Below are 22,035 nucleotides of genomic sequence, written 5' to 3'. Positions count from 1 at the left end.
AACCAGCCTTGCCGCCGCATGCTGTACCATCTGGAGTTTATGGGTGACCACCTTATTGGTACCAGCATACAGGCTGTTGCAATAGTCAATACAAGAAGTAACTAATGCAATCGTGACTGTTTTCCTTGCTTCGAGGGGCAGCAAGTCAAAGAACTTCCTGAGCAGTTTTATTACCCCGAAGCAAGTGCCTGCCACTTTTGACGCCTGATGTTTAAAGGATAAATCGGCGTCAAACTGTACCCCAAGGTTACGAGCCGAGGAGGTAGTGTGGGGTGGTATTTCTGCCTTCTCGGGCCACCACAGTCTGGGGATGAATTCATTTTTTGGGCCTATAGGCATGATCTCGGTCTTGCCTGTGTTACATTTTAAGTGGTTTTTCCGCATCCACTCAAAGGTGGCCGTTAAGCAGCACTTAAGTTTTTCCTCCCAGACCTGGTTATCTTTGTCCATGACCAGGATCAGTTGAGTATCGTCGGCATATGCTATTACATCTATGCCGTAGGACGATATCAGCTGTATCAGGGGTGCGGTATAGACATTGAACAATGTCGGACTCAGACTAGAACCTTGAGGTACTCCCGTTGACAGTGACTTCTCACTGGAACGGAATTCCCCCAAGGTCACCACTTGTCGCCTGTCACTAAGAAAGTTTTTTATCCACTCTAAGGCAATGCCTTTAATGTCAGATTAGCCGGTCTATTAAGATAGCATGTGAGACCGTGTCGAAGGCTGCCGACAGGTCTAATAGTATCAGGACGGCCTTCTTGCCTTGATCTAGAGCTGAGCGGATAGTTTCAGTAGTGAACAGGAGAGCCGATTCGGTGGAATGCTGAGTCCTAAAACCAGCTTGGTTAGGGTGCCATGCCTCATTCTCTTCCAAGAAGCGTGTCAGCTGTTTGTTCACTGTGGACTCAGTGACACAATGCCGGAAGTAATGAAATCGGACGTAGATTTGAGAGTGTGGTGGGGTCGGGGAGTTGTTTTTTTTGTAGAGGTTTTACTGCTGCCAGTTTCCACTCAGGGGGGACGTGGGCAGTAGACAGTGAGTTGTTAACGATAGCATTTATGTCTGAGTTAACAATATCAGCAATGAGATGTAGGAGTCCTATAGGACATGGATCAAATGGTGATCCTGACTTGGTTGCCAAAATGGCACGTTTTGTCTCCTCCAGGCTGATTGTACGAAAAACTGTAAGCTGGGTGACTTCCTGTCTTGTATTTTCGTCTTCATATATTGGATCGAAAATGGGAGCCTCAAAGTCTTTCGTCAGACCCCTAACCTTTCCTTCGAAAAAGTCTGCGATCGAATCACAAAGCATTTGTGAGGGAGGGATGTCCTGCATTAAACATTTGGGTTTACTAAAGTCCTTTACGATATTAAAGATCGCTTTCTGTTTGCTATTTGCTGTTGCTATGGCTGACGTGAAGTACTTTGTTTTAGCCTGTTTGATTAGTGCGTGGTACGCTTTCTTGGTCATTTTATATTTGCTGCGTTCTGTGCTGAGGTAGTTTTTCCGCCAGCTACGTTCAGCCCGTCTTAGTTCCCCCTGTTTGTTTTTGAGCTCTTGGTCAAACCAAGGGGCGGATCTCTTCTTTTTCCCGGGTTTGAGCTTGCGTCTTCCCTGTCCGGTCATACTTTTTAGTACAGTCATCCATTCCCTAAAGGTGTTTAGGTTTGGGGATCCTGCTGACTTAGGTCTACAATCTCTAGCTATTGAAATTAATTCTGGGTGCTTCATAGTGGCTTTCCAGTCCTCTTGTCTGGCCTGGTTACTTTTGCAGGTATGCTTATTATTGGCATTAGTCTCTGGTGTGATCGTAAAAGGTATTAGTACATGGTCTGTCCATATTTGGGGCTTCAGCTGGTCTATTGTTAAAATATCTAAGTTGGTAGCAATACAATCAATCGTGTGTCCCGCCTCGTGGGTGGCTGGGGTATCACATATTTTGAGACCCAGTACATCCATGGTTTCTCTAAAGGAGGCAGTGGATGCCTCAGTGGTAGACTCGAGATGAATGTTCACATCCCCCAGCAAGGTAAAGTTTGAATATCTAAGTATCAGTGGGCTTAGCGCGTCTCCCATACTTCCTAAAAAGTCAGTACTAGTGCCGGGAGGGCGATAGATTAATGCCCCGGAGAAAGAGAAGTTGTCATGGATTTTAAGACTAAAGCCCATCCCTTCCGCATCCTTTAAATCATGGAGTTCTGTCATTACGCACCCAAAAATATCTCTATGTACAATGGCCACTCCCCCCCCCCGTTGCTCATTACCTCTGTCAACCCTTTGGATGCCATACCCTAAAGGTAGGGCATGTACCAGATCCGGAGTGCACCAGGGTTTGAGCCAAGTCTCTGTGATAAAGAGACAATCTAGGTTGTCATCTATTAGGAGGTCATGTATGTGCTGGGCATGTTTTGGTAGAGATCTAGCATTTATTAAGCCCACTTTTAAAGTATGGGTAGGGGCGGTAAGTGTTATAAGGGCGGATACCTGAGACCATGAGAATGTGCTGTGACATTTATGGCAACTCACCGGACCTGTCCAGTCCGAAGGGTCTAAATTGTGCAGCTCACAATCATAGTCCGGTTTTATGGCTAGTAGTTCTTGCCTGCTGTAATTTCCTTTAGTGGTCCCAGCAGAGTCCTTAGCCCTATGCCCGGCCCGTACGCGGACGGGCGCAGACGGGCTGGACTCTGGCTTGACTCCGGCGCGTCCGCTGATCGCGTCCGCTGCGCGGAGTCATGGCTGTCTATTTTTATAACGGTGACTCTCGCCCCTAAGGAAGGATAGCCCTACCCAAGATGGCCGCCGCAATAGTTCCACCCTTGCCAGCAGGTCAAACAGCCCTGAAATCGGCTGGACCCTCTGGGGGAGGCAGCGCTATGCAGGAGGAGTGCAACCAATCTATTAAAATGGTCAGTGATTTAAAATAATGTCTCTACCCAAAATCGGCAGAGACACCACAGCGTCGCGCTAAATCCGCGCGCTGGTGCAGGGGGGAGAGGACACAAAGGGCAAGTGAAAACAATAAGCAAATTTTTTTAAAATGCAGCAAGAGAGAAGAATGACCGCCCGGCTCAAGCCTTAGGCGAAAATAGCAGTGATGGTACGCCAAAGTCCTTCTACTCTTTTTATAACGGTGACTCTCGCCCCTAAGGAAAGATAGCCCTACCCAAGATGGCCTCCGCAATAGTTCCACCCTTGCCAGCAGGTCAAACAGCCCTGAAATCGGCTGGACCCTCTGGGGGAGGCAAATAAAGAGAGTAAACCCCTGTGTTTTGATGCTGTGTTGGGACTGGTTCTATTGCATTCTTTTGCAGTAGAGATTCCGCCTCTTGTCTTAATAGTATGAGGTGTTCCCGTGACATGGGACACAGTCTGGGTGGTATTGTTAGAGGAGCGGAAGTGAGCTCCAGGCAATAACCTGACTGAATTATTTGTCTCACCCACCTGTCTGTGGTGATGGAGTTCCAGACAGGTAGGAACTGTTGTAATCTCCCCCCGACAGGAGTGGAAAGGTCTAGGGGGTTGGAAGGGAAGTCACTTATTGGGGGCAGAGGTGTTGCGATTGTTGTTGCCTCTACCGCTACCCTTATTGTTGTTTCCCCTATACCCTCCTCTATAATATCCCTTACTGGGCGAAGTTTGGTTGGTATCTTTGTAAGAAGAGGAGGTGTTATCAGTTTAGAAACTTTTAGAGGCGCCCCTATATGAGGAGCGACGAAAGGAAGGTCTAAGGGCTTGCGTCTGTAAAGCTCCCATTGATTTTGCCTGGTCCGTATCCTTCTTCATCTTTTCTAGTGCACTGTCCACTGCTGGACTGAAAAGATGTTGTTGGTCGAATGGTTGGTTTAGGATACTAGCATGTAGAGTCGCGCGAGCACGTCGACCAAGATGGCCACCGCCACCGGAGCTCCGTAAGTGTACCGGCCCAATTAGCCGATAAACGACGATATTCCTGTCAGGAATCACCAATTTGTGGCGGGGCTTGCATTTTATACATATTTCCCACCTTGTGCTTGAATTTTGAACGATTTCTCTGTGGGGAAGTGCTTCTGCTGGCTCTTTGGTTCCTCTCCCCTGCCTCTGCTTCAGCTTCTGCCGGCTTGCTCTGCATAGGGGGCGGAGTGCTCACAAAGAGAGGGCCTGGCTTGGGCCTGGCCACACCCACGACCCAGTTTAGCTGCAGCACCAGTCCTTTTGAAGAGCTTTTGGGGAATTTTACATCCTTTTTCCCTCATATTTATTACATTTTGAGGTGTTTTTTCATATCCTACATTTCACTGACGCAAAAGGGTATTTTTTCACCTCAAGATGGAAAATAAAAATTTGGCTGCTAATAAAAGGAAAAAGCAGATATCGCCTACTCCATCTAAGTCTAACGTTGTTGAATCTTCTGAGACGTCACTTGCTCTAATTTTGGAGGAAATTCAAGCGCTGCGCATGAATACTGATACTATTGCGACTGAAGTGAAAAATGTTCGCAAACATATGGCTTCTATATCCATGAAAGTGTCTGATAATACTATCAAAATTCAGAACAATAAAAATAAGTTGGACTCTTTTACACCTTTGGTGAATCAAATAGTACCAATGCATACTCAATTGCTGGAGTTGGAAAACCGTAATAGACAATACAATTTCCGTATTTTCAATCTGCCTGAAGAGATTGAGGGATCTGATTGTCGCTTATATCTAGAGTCATTGCTACCTGGCCTCCTAAATATCAAATTCCCCGAACAATTTGAAGTGGATAAGGCTCACAGAATTCCCTCACATAGGAATCTTCGCCACACTAAACCCAGGCAAATGATTTTTAAGGTTTTGCGACACCATCATTTGGTCCTTATCAGGAAAGCAGCAAGAGACATTCCCTCACTCTTAGTGAATGGTTGTAAAATCTTTATCCATCAAGACTTTGCTAAGGAAACAGTTGCTATTCGCAAGGAATTTTCCTCTTATCGCCCACAACTGAGAAGCCTTGGTTTTAAGTATGGTCTATTTGATCCTTCTACGATGAGAGTCTGGAAAGACACCTTCTCTAAATCTTTTCATCGTCCTGAAGATCTAAGACTTTTTCTGGAACAACAAGCTTCACCGTCAATGGACACTCATGATCCTGTTACTTGAACGCTTATAGTCTGATTTATCCTGGCATTTAAATATTTCTCTCTTCACGGGCTCCAACGGTTTTATGGCCATGCTTGAGGAACGGGTGTGCGTCTCTATATTCTTCTTCATGGTTATGTTTCTTGTTTGTCCTTTTTCCTTCCCTTTGTGTTTCTCCCTATTGTGTCTTTCCTTTTCTTGCTCTCTACATAGAGTTGCTCTTTCTCCATGGCTGTTTTTCATTTCCTCTTCCTCTGATTCTTTTTTCTATCCTCTTCTTTCTAATTCCTAATGGCTAATACTCATAATGTTAAAATTGTTTCACTTAATGTCAAGGGTCTACGGCATCCAGTAAAACGCACTAAAATCTTGGACTACCTGGGTGCGTGCAACGCTGACATTTGTTTTCTCCAAGAAACGCATGTTGATGACAAAATTTTACAATATATGAGGAAAAAGTGGGTAGATAATATTGTTTCCTCTCCTGCGCTGGGGAAGAAAAATGGCGTTGCAATTTTCTTTGCAAAAAGGTTGCACTGTCAGATTCTTAGTAAGTTCACTGACACAGAAGGTAGATATATTGTGGTTAAGGTTAAAATTCATGACTCAACCTTCTTTTTGCTTAATATCTATGGTCCTACGGCTGATGACCCTTCGTTCTGGTCTACTATAACTACCGAAGTTCTAAAGTTGGGGCAAGTTCCTTTGATTGTTGGGGGGGATTTTAATGTGATTATTGATCCGTTGCTAGATAGGCTTTCCACTACAAAATTCCGACCCCCTAAAGTTTTTCATGCCTTTAAATCTTTCCTTCGCACAACCAAGTTGGCTGATATTTGGAGGCTACACTTTCCTACTGATAAATGGTTTTCCTTTTTCTCTAATCCCCATAATTCTCATTCAAGGATTGATTATTTTTGGCTTTCGCCTTCATCACTTCAATCAGCCACCAACCCTGTTGTAGGTAATATTGATATTTCGGACCATGCCTTAATTTCCTTTGTTTTAAACATTTCCTCTACTTTTACCAAACAAAGTAGGTGGCGTATGAACATGAACATTGCACTTAATGATACGCATAAATCTAAACTATTACAAGCTATTCAAGACTATTTTTTGTTCAACCCTGAAGGTTCAACTTCGATTGCCAATAGATGGGATGCCTTTAAGGCCTACATTAGAGGTACCACAATTTCTATTATGGCCCATGAGAACAAACAATGTAACTCTAATGTTAAACATTTGGAAACACAAATTGCTAAATATGAACGTTTATTTATTTCTTCTAATGACCCTCAACACAAATTTAAACTACAAAAGCTTCGTTATGAATTTAATGCTTTACTTAGAACTAGAGCAGGAATCCAACTCGCAAAATCTAATGCTAAATTTCGCTTTAATACCAATAGATCTGGGAAACTCCTTGCAAACTATTTACGGATCAAGAGGGATAAAACTCAAATAACATCAATACGCGGTTCCCGTGGCCAAGTTGCTATTTCCCATAATGACATTGTCAAGAATTTTAAAATTTTTATTCTACCCTATATAGTAAACCAGTCCCCTGTGATGATTCTTTAATTGATTGCTTTTTAAACAAGTGTAATTTACCTCACGTTTCTCCCTCAGATAGAATAGGTTTAGATTCTCCAATTACTTGTGATGAGATTTTAATTGCTATTAAATCACTTCCTAAGAATAAATCCCCAGACCCGGATGGTATCCCAGCTGAATTTTATAAAGAGTTTCAGTCTCACCTTTTACCTTATCTAAGTGCACTTTTTTCCCATTTTGGTTCCTCTGGTACTATTTCGGGGTCCTTTACGGATGCTCTAATCATTGTTTTGCCCAAGCCTGATAAAGACCCTACCCTGGTTTCTAATTATCGTCCCATCTCCCTAATAAACCAGGACTGTAAGCTTTATGCTAAAATCCTTGCCACTAGATTAGCTCCTGTCCTTCACTCCATCATTCATCCAGATCAATCTGGTTTTATGAAAAATAGGTACTCTGCTAATAGTACTAGAACACTTTTACACGTTATTGAACAGAGCCCTTACCTTACTTCCCCTGCGGGAGTGATGGCTTTTAATGCAGAAAAAGCATTTGGCAAAATTCATTGGCAATTTTTATTTAAAACTTTATTATCTTTTAATTTTGGTGCCCATTTTATTCGTATGATTTCTGCTTTATATTTTGCCCCTACTGCTCGTTTGTTTATTAATGGTCAAATTTTTACTCAATTTCCTCTCTTTAGAGGTACTAGGCAGGGTTGTCCCCTTTTCCCACTGTTATTTTTATTAGGAATTGAGCCTTTTCTTAATTATATCCGCTGCTGTGACAATATTCAGGGTATTGCGATAAATGATGTCACTGTTAAAATTTTAGCTTATGCAGATGATGTATTATTGTTTATTAGTAATCCTCTTTCCTCTGTTCCCTCCCTATTAGACATCATTGCAAATTATTCTGTGGTTTCAGGTTATAAATTAAATGTAAGTAAGACTGGATTTTTTCCTTTGAATGCTTTTTGTACCTCGGATATGTTACCAAACACAGATTTTCTTTGGCAAAACATTAAGCTTAAGTACTTAGGTAGCCTATTTGCCTCCTCGTTGCCTGCTACATTAAAACGAAATAGCAATTTTATACTTGATTATATCAAAAACAAAACGTCCAAGTGGTCTTCCCTTCATCTCACCTGGTGGGGGAGAATGGAGGCTGTAAAAATGAATATTGCACCAAAAACCTTTTACTCCTTGGCTATGATTCCCCCTCAATTTCCTTTAAAATTCTATAAAGATGTTGATAAACTGTTATCTAAATTCCTTTGGTCTAACAAAGTTCCTCGTATTGCTTACAGGAAATTAAAACGTCCCAGGCGGGATTTGCCCTTCCAGACTTTTACCTCTACCATAAAGCTTTTATCTTAAAACAAAGCTCCTTATGGTTTACAAATTCACATGTGGTCAAACCTCCAATTTGGTTTGATATAGAGTCCTAAAATCATTTTGGACTCTTTTCCCAATGGTATTCCCTCTTCCACCACTAATGACCTATTAATTTACCTTACGGCTGTTACGTCTTCCCCCAAAGCTGTCCCTGTTTTTTATAAAAAATGTACCACCTCCCAGGGCTCCAATGTTGGTGCAATCTCATCTTTTTGGAATAATGAACTTTCCATTTCCCTATCAGATGACTCATGGTCCTCAATATGGCTCAACAGTATCTCTGGTTGGCTTCCGGTGTCTCTTTATCAGACTAATGCTTATATTTTATTTAACGCTCTATGGACCCCATCTCGATTAAGACGTGCGAAATTGTTACCATCTGATGTTTGTTGGCACTGCAATTCAAGTTCTGGGTCACTTCGTCATATGTTATTTGAATGCCCAGTTATTATGAAATTTTGGTCGGATGTTTGGAATGTCATTTTGAAAATTTTGCCTTTACATGATGATATTTCTTATGCTATGTTAATATGTAAATCGGTTGCCCTTTCCCATCCTCTTAGTGAGTCAGAGGCAAAATTATTTAATTTTTTAATTACAGCTGCTTTAAAGTCCATTACTTTTTTTTGGAAAGATGCTTCTTCTCTTTCAGTTCATGCTTGGTGGTCGTGGATTACCTTTACAAGAAGAGGTGCTCAGCTGTCTCTTAAAGGCGGTATTCACAATTCACAGTCATTTCAATCTTTTTGGTCTCCTATTGATTCATATGTTATGCAATGATATGAATAAGTATTCTCTTATGAATTTTGGTGCTTAATTTCTCCTTATTTACCCTCTTTTTTGTATTCAATTTAATTGTGACTCTATATTTTATGATTTTATGATTCTATGATATGTTCACTCCCCCGCCCCTCCCCCCCTTTTTTCTCCCTTTTCCCTTCCTCTTCATTTTTGGCTTACTGCATTTCATGCTCATCATTTAATCATTTACGCATGTAAGATTTATTCTTTTTGTATTGTACTTGTCTATTTCTTTTGTCTACAAAATACTTCAATAAAATCCTTTTGAACTTAAGGATACTAGCCTGTACTTCTGGTTTGAACGCAACAGTATCCCTGTATTTGCTGCTCTAGATGATGTGTCTGCAGCGTCTAGTGCGCATCTTATAGAGGTATTTGTTATAACCTTGCCTTCTTGTATTAGGTCAGAAGCCCTAGTCTTATATTGTTCTGGCAAGTGTTGCATGAGTGACTCTAACTCATCATAATGAGCTCTGTCATATCTTGCTAACAGGGCTTGAGTGTTAGCAATCCTCCATATATTGGCTTCTTGTAAGATGGTGCGTTTTCCTGAGGCATCTAAAAGGTTAGACTCTTTGTCGGGTTGTGGAGCATCCCCTGTTGTCTGTGAGTTAGCTCTCGTTCTCGCATTTGACACTACCATTGAGCCTAGTGGCAACTGTCCTTTAATATATGCTGGATCAGTTGAAGCCGCTTTGTACTTCTTTTCTAGTCTGGGGTTAAATACCCTGGCTCTGACTGAGTCTTTAAATATTTGTGGTGCGTGTCTTACCACTCCATTAAGTATTGTCAGTGTGGTTGTGGTCTTATGTGATGTTAACAGTGTGTCCATTAGAAAGTCTTCTTCTACGATCTGTATGTAAGTCTACTCCATGGAAAGTGGCTGCTCTATGAATGAGCTGGGTGAACCCAATAGTATAATCAGGGGGAGATGGCCTAAACGGGTATGCCTCGTCTTGTGGTAGATCTGGTGCATCTGGTGCATTATAATCTTCCCATGGGTCACCTGATAGCTCAGCCATATCATCTGGGTCATTAATATCATCCGTTTAATGTTCTCTCCCTACCTCTTAATCATCTTGAGGTATAAGACTATGTGTACTAGCTGGTGAATATACAAGAGAGATATCTACTGGCATTTGTACTTTAGGTGAAGGAATTCTTATAGGGGAAGTTTGAACATGCTTTTTTGAAGGAACTGGCGATGGTTTAGGCTGGTCCATTTTCCTCTTTTCAGGCACTGTGTATATGTGTCCAGTCTTTGGATGAATTTTAAGAGTCTTTTGCCTTGAATCAGGTTGGAAAAGCTCTTCTATTGTTAAATCCTTTTTCGGCGCCGATTTTTCTTGTTTGGAGCCGACAGGCTTAGACTTTGCATTGTCTATTGTCTTTAGAACGGTTTTTGGTTTCGGTTCCGAAGACTTTTATTGTCTTTTCTTTGAATCTGTGCTTTTTGGATCCGAAGGTTTTGTTCCCGGGTGTTTAGATTGACCTGCTCTTGGAGCCGAAGTATGTTTCGGTATTGGAACTGTCTTCGTGTCTGCTTTTTTCGGAACCGGGGTTATTTTCGGTTCGGTAACTTTGGGAACGTCTTTTGCCGCTGAACTTGGTTTCGGCTCGCCCGTTTTCGGTACCGATGGATGTTTTGGTGCCGGTGTTGACTTTGGCTTAGGCACCTTCTGCTTTTCGGGACCGACAGACTGACTCGAGCCTGAGTTGACTGGAGGTTTTTTAGTACTCTTCGCTGCCGAGCCTGAAGGCGGGGCGCCGGAAGGTTTTGGTCGGTGTGCACCTGGACCCGAAGGTGGAGGTGGAACAGAAGCCTGTCCCGGTATGGTGGGGTAAACAGGGTCGACGCTCTTACTCACGACCTGTTGACCAGCTGGAAGAAGATTGTCATCTTCGGATCGATCCTCGGCTCCGGAAGCTGAATCCTCTGCTTCGGAAGCGACGTCTTCTTGCTGTTCTTCGGCGTCTACCTCGATCGGTTCCTCGTCGATGATGAGGTCTGGTGTCGACGACGATGACTTTTCCATGGATCTTCGAGCTCGACGGTTCCTGATTGTTTTCTTGGACCGGAACGAAGCGCAGGCCTCACAGTCTCGACTCTCGTGCTCTGGAGACAAGCACAGGTTGCAAACCTCATGCAGGTCAGTGTGGGGAAATTTGTGTCCACACTGAGGGCACTTCTTGAAGGGTGTTCTTTCCATGTGACAAAGGCCCAATGGCGCAGTTGGACCCGACGGCCCCGATGAACGCTGGAATCGAGAAGTGGAACCTTTCTTCGACGCGGGTAACCGGAATCAGTGTCGAAGACGATGTCGATGTTTGTAGATTGATTTATGGATTCGAAAAGAGATCGGTAACGGGAACGAACGATGAACACATCAGAGCCCGATGGCGGAAAAAACCAATCTGAAGATGGGGTCGATGCCCATGCGCACTACGATCGATCTAAGGGAGGAGTCATCCAGCAGACAAATACTCTTCCAAGACAACAACAAAGTGTAATCATTGTCTGCAGCCCATATGCCTCAACAAGTCATTTTCAAATGAAAACAGAATGATCACTTCACATAAAGACGACATGTCCAAATGAATACACACACTTAACTTGAATGTACAAACCATTAAACAGACATACAGAGAACAGTAATATTTAGTCAATATAGGAATGACTTTTGATAGTCCTTTGGCAATGTCTCCTTAGTCAATCAATCTATTTGGGCCCACATTGGAGTGTGTTATTGTTTCATAGAACATTTCATAGATAGTTTCATGTATAGTTTTCATAATAAACTACAGCAGTAGATTAAATCATTGGGATTGATGAAATTGCAGCATCAAGGCCCTCCATGGAAACTGGCACTTGGAGTAAAGCTGGAGACGTAGAAGGATTTGGAGTCCCCGGAATGAGACTCAGAATTTCAACAGGGCTGTGCTTCTTTTCTAGGCGGGAGGGAGACGTTGTGAGATTCTACTCTGAAGACATTTTGGTGTCAAGAGGGGTCTGCTGAATAGAATCGACCACTTAATGCTTTTTGAGGTGGTAGATGGAACCTTCCTGTTTTTCTTTGAACCAAGCAGTCGAAGCAGGTTTACTATTTGTGTCTTTACCTCAAGAACTAGAAAGGGTGGTCTGTAAGATGGTATGTAAACTTCTTTTTCAGGGATCTTTTCTTGAGCTAGCACTTCCACTTTGGGGAGTGACCCTCCAGCCGCTTTAGAAACCTTATCTTCACCAGTGGTGGATTTGGAATGCTTCACAATAGATAGGTTGGTTCTGACTTCTTGGACATTTTGCAATAAAAGTGAGTGTACAGGTCACACATGTTCTCTCGGCCGGCTCAGATCTATTGAGATCAAGTACAATCTTACTCCAAAAGTGTAAGTTTAGCTTTGTGAATTAGGCCCATGGAATCCCTGAATGCCTTTGCTGCAAACACAGGACATTTGTCTGAATGAAGTGCGCCAATTGCGACTAGTCATAGCAAGTCTTTTATGACTGCTCAGGCATCAGCAGTTCTTTGTGGTCAAACACATGAATCTGGAGCATGGATCAGCAGCAACTAGCATATTGGTTTACTGCTGTGATTGATATGATATGATCAAGGCAAGTTATTCCAAACTTCTATTCAGAGCCAGCAAGGGGAGTCTATGCAGGTCTATTTTTTGGCAACATTTGTTTGTTTGCAATATCGTGTTGCTGCATATCATTTTAGATTCTTTAGGTAGCTATTTCCATCAGTATTTTTGGTATAGTACTGCGAATGTGAACTGTGAACTGCCCACTGCAGGTAAAAAGTGTAAAGATTAGGTGTACTTGCTTTTGTCATCGCTTTCAGTGTAGGAACAGGAGACATATGATAATTAGTTTCCGCTGTGCCAAAGGCGCTCCTTCAATTTGGCCATGTGCACTACATAATAATTTTCTTTATGAGAATGAAATGGGCTTCGACTTCGGAATACAAATGTAAATTTGAAGCTATAGGAGTTGTCTGTCCCACATTGTAAACTACGTATGTGTAGCCTGAGGGACTAGTAACAATTATATCCCTAGCCTGTATGATTATAATACCTAGGTTTCTTTTTATATCCCTAGCCTCTAGGATTAAAATACCTAGGTTTCTTTTTACATCCCTAGCCTGTATGATTATAATAACTGGGCTTTGTTTAATATCCCTAGCGTGTATGATTATAATACCTAGGTTTCTTTTAATATCCCTAACCTGTATGATTATAATACCTAGGTTTCTTTTTATATACCTAGCCTGTATGTATTTATGTATTTAGTGCCAGATTTGCTAACAAGTCACACAGCGCAACACAGCAAGACACCTTACTGCACAATGTTGTGTGACAGGGAGAGGACTGGAATGCAACGTATCTACTAAGATAAGACGCACGCCTGCTATCTTACTGTGCCAACGCAGGCACCCACACTCCACCCATGGAACGCCTTCCTGTGGCAAGTGCAGACCTCGCTATTCTGATTGGACTGTTCTGATTGGAGCAGGGTCAAAACTAATTTGAAAATGGCTGGGTCTAAACTGAGGTGGCATGGTAAGTGATCAACAATGGATTCGGATGCAGTCCAGAGCGATCACCAGTCGCTGAGATTGATTCAGGCATTCCATCTATCACTTTGTTTTTCGATACCCTAAGTGTGACCGGGGTGCCTAAACTTGGATCCCAGTACTCACTGTGCCACCGGAATCAAGGTATATCTGGCTGACAAGCCCATTATGAAGGCAGAACCAGTCCTCGGTTGCTTTTTTCCCAGTTAAGGGAGGTCCTGCCTAGGTACTTGGAACTGGACTGTTCTGATTGGAGCAGGGTCAAGACTGATTTGCATGTTTGGGTCTTGCCTCAGGTGGCACGGTGGGTAAAAAATTATGGATTTGGACATGGCTTTCCATACGTCACTTTGTTATGTGATGACCTAAGTGTGACAGGTATGCCCAGACGAGGTTCCGTGCTCACTGTGTCACCGAAATGAAGGTGTTCATGGTTGATGAGCCCATAATAAAGGTGAAACCGGTCCTGGGTTGCCTGAGTTCCACTGCAGGGAGGAACTGGCCTGGCAGTTCGGTCTGGACTGTTTGAAGCAGAGTCAAGACTGGTTTGCAAATGGCTGGGTACAAAATGAGAGTGACATGGCGGGCATGAAATGAAAGATTGGGATGCGGCCCAGAGAGATCGCCAGTGGTTTAAATTAATTCAAGCTTTTCATCCAAAGCTTTGCTTTTGATGCCCTAAGTGTGACTGGTATGCCCAGACATGGGTCCAGGGCTCTCTGTGCTACTGGAATCAAGCTATACCTGGCTGTCGAACCCATAATAATGGCAAAACCGGTCCTGGGCCGCTTGTTTTCCAGTTGAGGGAGGTCCTAGCCTCACAGTCCAGCTGGACTGTTCTGATTGGATGAGGGTAAAAGATTATCTACATATGAGTGGGTCCAAACTGAGGTGGAATGGTGGGGGAAAATGGTGGATTGGGATGTGGCCCAGAGTGATCGCCAGGGCCTGAGAGTAATTCAAGCATTCCATCCATCACTTTTTTTTTATGCCATTCCAGGTTCAAATATACAATGAAAACACAGGAACAACAGAACACAATGGGTGTTGTTCATGGTGCTTTTTTCGGCACTATTTTTTTTGCACAAAAGATTCCTTCACATAAAAAATTTACGCTATTAATAATTTTGTGCTAACATTTAGTGCAAATTTGTACATCATTTAATTATGCATAATCTTGCATGATTCCTATGAAATGTCACTTATTCACACAAAAGCAAACTAAATGAGTTTCTAACACCTCTAAAGGGTACTCCTTCCTTCAGTGTGGAAGCATATCAAAACATATGTGCTTACACTTGACCCCATCTCCACAGATTTCATATTTAGCTCATAAATATTCAAATTCCCTAATATGTCATTTACCTCTTTCCTTCTCCAGGTCACAGGCTGAGGCTCCTGAGGGGAGAAGAGAAATATCAGACACAATCTACTTTGGAATGTTTCCATCTCATGATGAAGATGTGAGCACACACTGGTACATTTCAAACACAACATTCACATTAGTTGCATGGCCACTTTCCCCATTTGGCGGTGAATGGAAAGGGGCGACCACTCGGTCCCCCCGAACGTATGGCGGAGTGCCTCGATCCCCCCGGGAAGCCATTTTTTGACGGGAGGCGCGTCTCGGCTGGTATGCCCGAAGCGGCGTAGCCGGGGCGCGCTTTTTCCCGCCCTAGAGTGGGCTGGCCTAGACACCGACGCAGCCAGCCACGCCCTCGGGGCAGGCAGGGGCGGGTTTACGCCCGCCCTGAAGACGGATAAAAAGGGACGCAAGACCAGAAGACGTCCTCTTGTTCTTGTGCTCTGAAGCTGCACCTCCTCGCTACACGTGAGCTCGGGACAGAACGAAGAGACAATTTTGAGCGTTTTGATCTTTTTCTTTGTCTTCTAGATACTTCGTCGGAGAGATGCCCAAGAAAGGCGCAAAGAGAATGACGACTGATCAGATGGTGCGGGCCCTTTTTAAGGAGATGTCCGACATAAAGAAGCGGCTGGCGGAGCGAGACGGGGAGGAGGGTTCGGGCCGTCCGCCGGCTGGAGGGAGACCTAAGAGGCCGAGAAGGGTTCCAGCCGGTGGAGACGTCCCGGTTCCCTCTGCCCCGCTCGAGGCGCCGACCCCAGTACCGATGGAGGGGAATCCAATCCCCGTTGTCGTCACCCCGACATCCAATGAGGATATGCCCCCCGAGCTGGCAGCACAGCTAGCAGCGTGGTTGGGGGATAGTAGTGAGGGCGCCACGGCTGCCGAGGCACAGGCGCTGATAAAAGGGCTGCGTGAGAAAAGAGATGCAGCTAAGGTGACCGCGCCGGTGGCGGTGATAGACAAGCCGCAAGTGGCGGAAGCAGCGTCCGGTTCAGGTAAGCGGCCATTGCCGATCGCAAGGGATGAGTCAGCACCCTCTCGTAGAGAGAGATTGGGACAACATGTGCCTTTAGCAATAAAGGAAAAGATTTGGGCGGGGGAGTATGTGAATATTTTCTCCATGCTTGTTGATCATTATGAGGTGGAGCATGTTAAGAGTCAGAAGGACCTAATGCATCCGAGTGTTTGGCGCGCAAAAATGGCCGCCTTTAAGGTAAATGAGAATATTGGCAACTGGGGCAATGCGTGGGGTATTTTTACATCGATTTTGGGGGAACGTAGGCCCGAGTTGCTTCCTGAGTTTCCCATTTATCAGTCACGAATTATGGGTTACTCGACAGCGTATCAAGGTAACCATTGGTTCTGTTATGACAATTTGTTCAGGAAAGAAAAGGAACATAACAAAGGTTTAACTTGGGATTGTTACGATTCTGTGACATGGGATAAAATGAAAGAGTCATGAATGTTAAAAATGCCGTTGGTAGGGAGCAATGTTGTTGATTACTCCCGCCAAAATGCGGGGACGCCCTTTCGGTCAGGTACGAGCACCGACGATTACTCGAGACCTGCCGGCAACACAGGAAAAAGGGGTTTCTGCTTCAATTTCAACAAGGGAAAATGTACCAGGCCTCCGGGATCGTGTAAATTCAAACACGAATGTAGCAATTGCGGGTCGTCCCATCCTGAAGTCCTCGTGTAGAGCCAGAACGAGTGAGAATGGGGGTAAGGGAGGCGCCAAACAAGTCTAATATAGGCCGAGGGGCGCCTTTACCAACCCCGATTGATACCTTGGCGATGACTCCTTGGCTCAGTGAGTACCCAGATCGTACTTCTGCTGGGGTGCTGCGGAACGGTTTTTCATATGGTTTCCGCATCCCGGTAGGGGACTTTCAAGGTGTCGGGACGTGCAGAAATCAACTTTCCGTCTTGCAGCATACATCTGTAGTGCAAGATAAGATCCAGAAAGAGGTTAGCAGGGGACGGGTCGCCGGGCCGTTTAGTGTACCCCGGTACCGTATTTTGTCTGTTCTCCGTTAGGGGTGGTCCCCAAGAAGGACCCAGGTGAGTTTCGATTAATCCATAATCTGTCAGCTCCACAGGGTCTTTCGGTGAACGATGCAATTGATCCAGAGGTATGTTCGGTGCGGTACGCATCATTTGATGAAGCAGTAGCCATTTTGAATCGCCTGGGGCCCGGGACGTTGATGGCGAAATCAGATATCGAGTCAGCGTTCCGGTTGCTCCCGGTACACCCAGACGACCAGCGTCTTCTGGGATTCATGTTTCAGGGATCATATTACATGGATAGGTGTATGCCAATGGGATGCTCTATATCGTGTGCATATTTTGAGAAGTTCAGCACTTTTTTGCAATGGGTGTTCACGAAGAAAACGGGTTTCCGAAATGTGATGCATTACCTTGATGACTTTCTGTTTCTTGGACCCGCCGGAAATCCCGAATGTGCCCAGGCCTTGGCTGAATTCTGTGTATTGATGGGTCAATTTGGCGTGCCATTGGCACCAGGTAAAACTGTGGGTCCCACGACTTGCCTCGAGTTTTTGGGGATCGAGTTGGACTCTAGTGAGGGTTGTTTCCGTCTACCAGCTAGCAAAGTGTCGAAATTCAGGGCAGCCCTGCAAGTATGTTTAAATGCATCTAAGGTTACACTGCATCAGTTGCAACAATTGGTGGGGAAGTTGAACTTTGCCTTGAGGGTGATCCCAATGGCCCGCCCCTTTTCCCGTTCAATTGCCCAAGCGATGGTTGGCCTAAAGGAGGGTCATCATCGCACGAGGTTATCGGCTGAGGTCCGCCAGGACATGCGTATTTGGTTAGCATTTTTGGCGGACTTCAATGGTCGAGTCGTCTGGAACAAGCCAGCCGTGTCCTCTGAAGAGCTTGGTCTATGGACAGATTCAGCGGGAAGCATAGGCTTTGGCGCCATCTTCGGCACAAAATGGTCGGCACAAAGGTGGCCCCCATGGTGGCATGAGGAGGGGCTGACGAGTAATATTGCTTTACTTGAACTGTTTCCCATTCTGGTGGCCCTGAGAACCTGGCCCGAAGGGTTCAAAGATCATTCTGTCATGTTCTGGTCTGACAATATGACCGTTGTAGAATGCATCAATAGTCAGGCAGCCCGTTGTAAACTGATTTTGAGGCTGCTCAAAGAAATTGTCTTACTGTGTATGCAACTGAACGTGATATTCAGAGCAAAACATGTCCCAGGGGTGATGAATCAGGCGGCTGATGCACTGTCTCGTTTTCACATGCAGGCTTTCTCGGGTTTCCTTCCCTCAGCGGACCCAGAGCCGGCACCCTTCCCCGAAGCTCTCTGGTCTCTCGGTGCCCCGAACTTCGTCACCTCGTGGGAGAGAGTCTAGCACCCAGGACGAGGAAGGCATATGAAGGGGCGTTTCGGGCCTATTTAGCCTTTTTGGGGACTGAGAGAGGGGGACTTTGGGGTCAGGAAGAGTGGGTAGTACATTTTCTGATGTCCTTACGTAGGGCTGGGAAGTCGGTGGCTACGGCCCAAAGGCATCGTGCTGCCATTTCCTTTGTTGCCAGGGCCCATAACATCCAGGACCCGACAGCGTCTTTTGTAGTACAGAAGGCGCTGCGTGGGTGGCAACGCCTGGAGGGTCGCAGAGTAGATGAGAGACGACCGATAGGTCTGGATAGGTTGTCCCAGTTGCTGGCCACACTCCCTACCACATGCTCGTCTCCTTTCGAGACGTGTTTGTTCCGGGCTGCATTTACGCTGGCATTTCACGGGGCGATGAGGATAAGTGAGCTGGTTGCAAGGAACAAACAGGATGTGGTGGGGGGTTTGTGCCGGGAACACGTTCAGATCAGGGGTGAAGCGATGATTGTCTCCTTTGTCAGGTCCAAGACCGACCAAGATGGGATAGGGGACTGCACGATCATTCGCAGGATCCCCGGGTCCTCCATGTGTCCGGTACAGTGTTTAGAGGATTATCTAGCACGAAGGGTGGCATCATGGGGGGGGACATTGTTGAGACACGCAGACGCCACCCCACTGACGAAGTTTCAGTTTCAGCGGGTGCTTGCAATGTCCATTACCGCAGCGGGCTTGGACCCGGGCGACTTCGGGACCCATTCCTTTCGAATAGGGGCTGCCACTGAAGCTACAGCCAGGGGTCTTAATGTTGAACAAGTGAAACGAGTGGGGCGATGGTCCTCCAATTGTTATAAGAGATATGTGCGATTGCACATGTTGTGAAGCTGTAATAATGTACTCACGCTTCTTGTCTTTTGTTTGGTTTTCAGTTGCGCAAGCCTACGAGGCAGGGCGGACTATGCAGTCGACCCAACACCAGGCCAGCGGTCAGACGTCACCGGCTGTGAGACAGGAGGTGTGGGTCGTGGGCCACTCATACGTGAGGCGTGCCGCAGACGTATTCGAAGCAGGTGACATGATTCACGTACCTGGGGAATACGGGTACAGAGTGTCCTTCTACGGAAGAGGCGGTCTCTGTATTGACCGGTTTCAAGCATTCTTTGAGGGTTTGTTAGGGCGGACGAGGTCACCGCCGTCTATAGTCATAGTACATTTAGGGGGCAATGATTTGGTCACCACCGGTAGACGACTTCTCCTAGAGGCAATGCTTTCCACGGTAAGTTGGTTAGCAAGGAAAGTTCCGGGGTGCATAATTGCGTGGTCTCATATGATCCCACGAAAAGTGTGGCGGGGGGCTATCTCGATTCCTGCTTTGAATCATTCTGTTAGAAAACTTAATAACAAAGTGAGTAGGTTGTTCCGTTCCAAGACATTGCATTCTATCTCACATGGTTGTATTAACGATGACAGTATGTATTTGGGGGATGGTGTGCATTTGTCACGGGTGGGGAATGAGTTACTCATAGGAGACTTCTTGGCTTGGTTAAAAACGTTAAAACATGACCTTTAGGTAGGAGTTTTGTGGGGGGTCCGGATAGCCGGTCAACTATCCGGACCTGTGGCGGTAAGGTCATGATCGGTGAGCACTAATTAGAAGATCCCTATGAGTGGGCGTCACCCAACACGGATGGGAGCGCTCGGGAGAGGTGGCCATTGGCCCCTCAATGGGGAGGCGGTCCCGTCTAAGGATGGGTCGCCGGAAGTAAAGGAAAGGCGGTCAAGGCCCCTTCCTTTGTAGGAGGGGTTACAGCCCCCTCCTGGTGAATTTCCCGGGGCCAGTGACATCTGCGACGGCAGATGCTGTAAGTTGTGTGGGGTGGGGGGAGGTCCACGATACCTTCTAGATACCTCACACGAGTCTTCGAACGACCTTTAAATGGCGTCGAGTTCTTAAGTGCCCCCGTCAAGTCAAGGGAAATTGTTAGTAGTTGCACTTGAGGTAAGCCTCTGTGCTGTCGCCCCTCCCAAGTGGGAGGGGTAAGTTTGGTTAGGGATCTTGACACCGGTTATGACCTTGCCGTTGGCCCTTAAACGTTAGGATGTACAATTTCAGTAATTTTTAGAGAATGTTTTTTAGGATGCTAGTTCGGCTAGGAGAACCTCTGTATTAGAGAATCTGTTAAGGTTAGCCAAACATCGCAATGTGGTAATGAAATTGTACATAACATGAAACGTTTAATGTTTTTAATTTGTTTTAATAAATACGGCCGGGAGGGTCACTCCCTCCCACTTCCAAAAACTTCAAGAACTGTTTCCGGTTTCCCTCCTTTTGGGGATTGTGTTGAGAGGGGGTGGCGGGTATCTCAGCCATATGGAAAGGGGCGACCACTCGGTCCCCCGAACGTATGGCGGAGTGCCTCGATCCCCCCGGGAAGCCATTTTTTGACGGGAGGCGCGTCTCGGCTGGTATGCCCGAAGCGGCGTAGCCGGGGCGCACTTTTTCCCGCCCTAGAGTGGGCTGGCCTAGACACCGACGCAGCCAGCCACGCCCTCGGGGCAGGCAGGGGCGGGTTTACGCCCGCCCTGAAGACGGATAAAAAGGGACGCAAGACCAGAAGACGTCCTCTTGTTCTTGTGCTCTGAAGCTGCACCTCCTCGCTACACGTGAGCTCGGGACAGAACGAAGAGCCAATTTTGACCCACCCACCAGCCCCTGAGGACAGCCAGTTGTTTTGTAATAAAGAGAATTTATAATTATGTTTTCTGTTTCGGTTACAGGTTGTGAGGGTATCATGTTGATGTTGACCATAATAAAGAATGGTGTATGTTGTGTAGGTTTTACAATAAAATGATTCGATATAGTGTTGATTTTTAAACATGCTCTTTCGGTCGTAGCGACCAATGTTTTCGTAGGTTTGTGTAGCATTGTCGTATTTATTTTGGTAGGCGGTAAGGTCATGATCGGTGAGCACTAATTAGAAGATCCCTATGAGTGGGCGTCACCCAACACGGATGGGAGCGCTCGGGAGAGGTGGCCATTGGCCCCTCAATGGGGAGGCGGTCCCGTCTAAGGATGGGTCGCCGGAAGTAAAGGAAAGGCGGTCAAGGCCCCTTCCTTTGTAGGAGGGGTTACAGCCCCCTCCTGGTGAATTTCCCGGGGCCAGTGACATCTGCGACGGCAGATGCTGTAAGTTGTGTGGGGTGGGGGGAGGTCCACGATACCTTCTAGATACCTCACACGAGTCTTCGAACGACCTTTAAATGGCGTCGAGTTCTTAAGTGCCCCCGTCAAGTCAAGGGAAATTGTTAGTAGTTGCACTTGAGGTAAGCCTCTGTGCTGTCGCCCCTCCCAAGTGGGAGGGGTAAGTCTGGTTAGGGATCTTGACACCGGTTATGACCTTGCCGTTGGCCCTTAAACGTTAGGATGTACAATTTCAGTAATTTTTAGAGAATGTTTTTTAGGATGCTAGTTCGGCTAGGAGAACCTCTGTATTAGAGAATCTGTTAAGGTTAGCCAAACATCGCAATGTGGTAATGAAATTGTACATAACATGAAACGTTTAATGTTTTTAATTTGTTTTAATAAATACGGCCGGGAGGGTCACTCCCTCCCACTTCCAAAAACTTCAAGAACTGTTTCCGGTTTCCCTCCTTTTGGGGATTGTGTTGAGAGGGGGTGGCGGGTATCTCAGCCATACGCTAAGAGCATCCACTGAATTCACACATATACGAGTCATCATCACCCTTCTTCTTCCCCACAGTTAAAAGAGAACCATGGACAACAGACACCAGACACTGAAATGCAATTCACAAGAGTAAAGCTCACAGCTCCCCAACAGCAAACCAGAAGAAAGGACTATTGGAAGTA

At 45.6% G+C, this 22,035-nt stretch overlaps 1 protein-coding gene across 1 annotated transcript in view; it reads right to left on the bottom strand.

Annotated features, from left to right (window-relative positions):
* The window catches only part of LOC147710107 (zinc-binding protein A33-like), a 441,227-nt gene that overhangs the window by 263,193 nt on the left and 155,999 nt on the right, over positions 1–22,035 (bottom strand). The window contains exon 5 of the mRNA XM_086920807.1: positions 14,806–14,838. Within this exon, the coding sequence (XP_086776933.1) occupies positions 14,806–14,838 (33 nt within the window). The remainder of the gene's footprint in view (positions 1–14,805; positions 14,839–22,035) is intronic.

This window comes from Lissotriton vulgaris, chromosome 5 (assembly GCF_964263255.1).
Source record: "Lissotriton vulgaris chromosome 5, aLisVul1.2, whole genome shotgun sequence".
NCBI classification, from domain to species: Eukaryota; Metazoa; Chordata; class Amphibia; order Caudata; family Salamandridae; genus Lissotriton; species Lissotriton vulgaris.
Note: the sequence above shows the minus strand (reverse complement) of the source record. Positions and strands in the feature narration are given on the sequence as shown.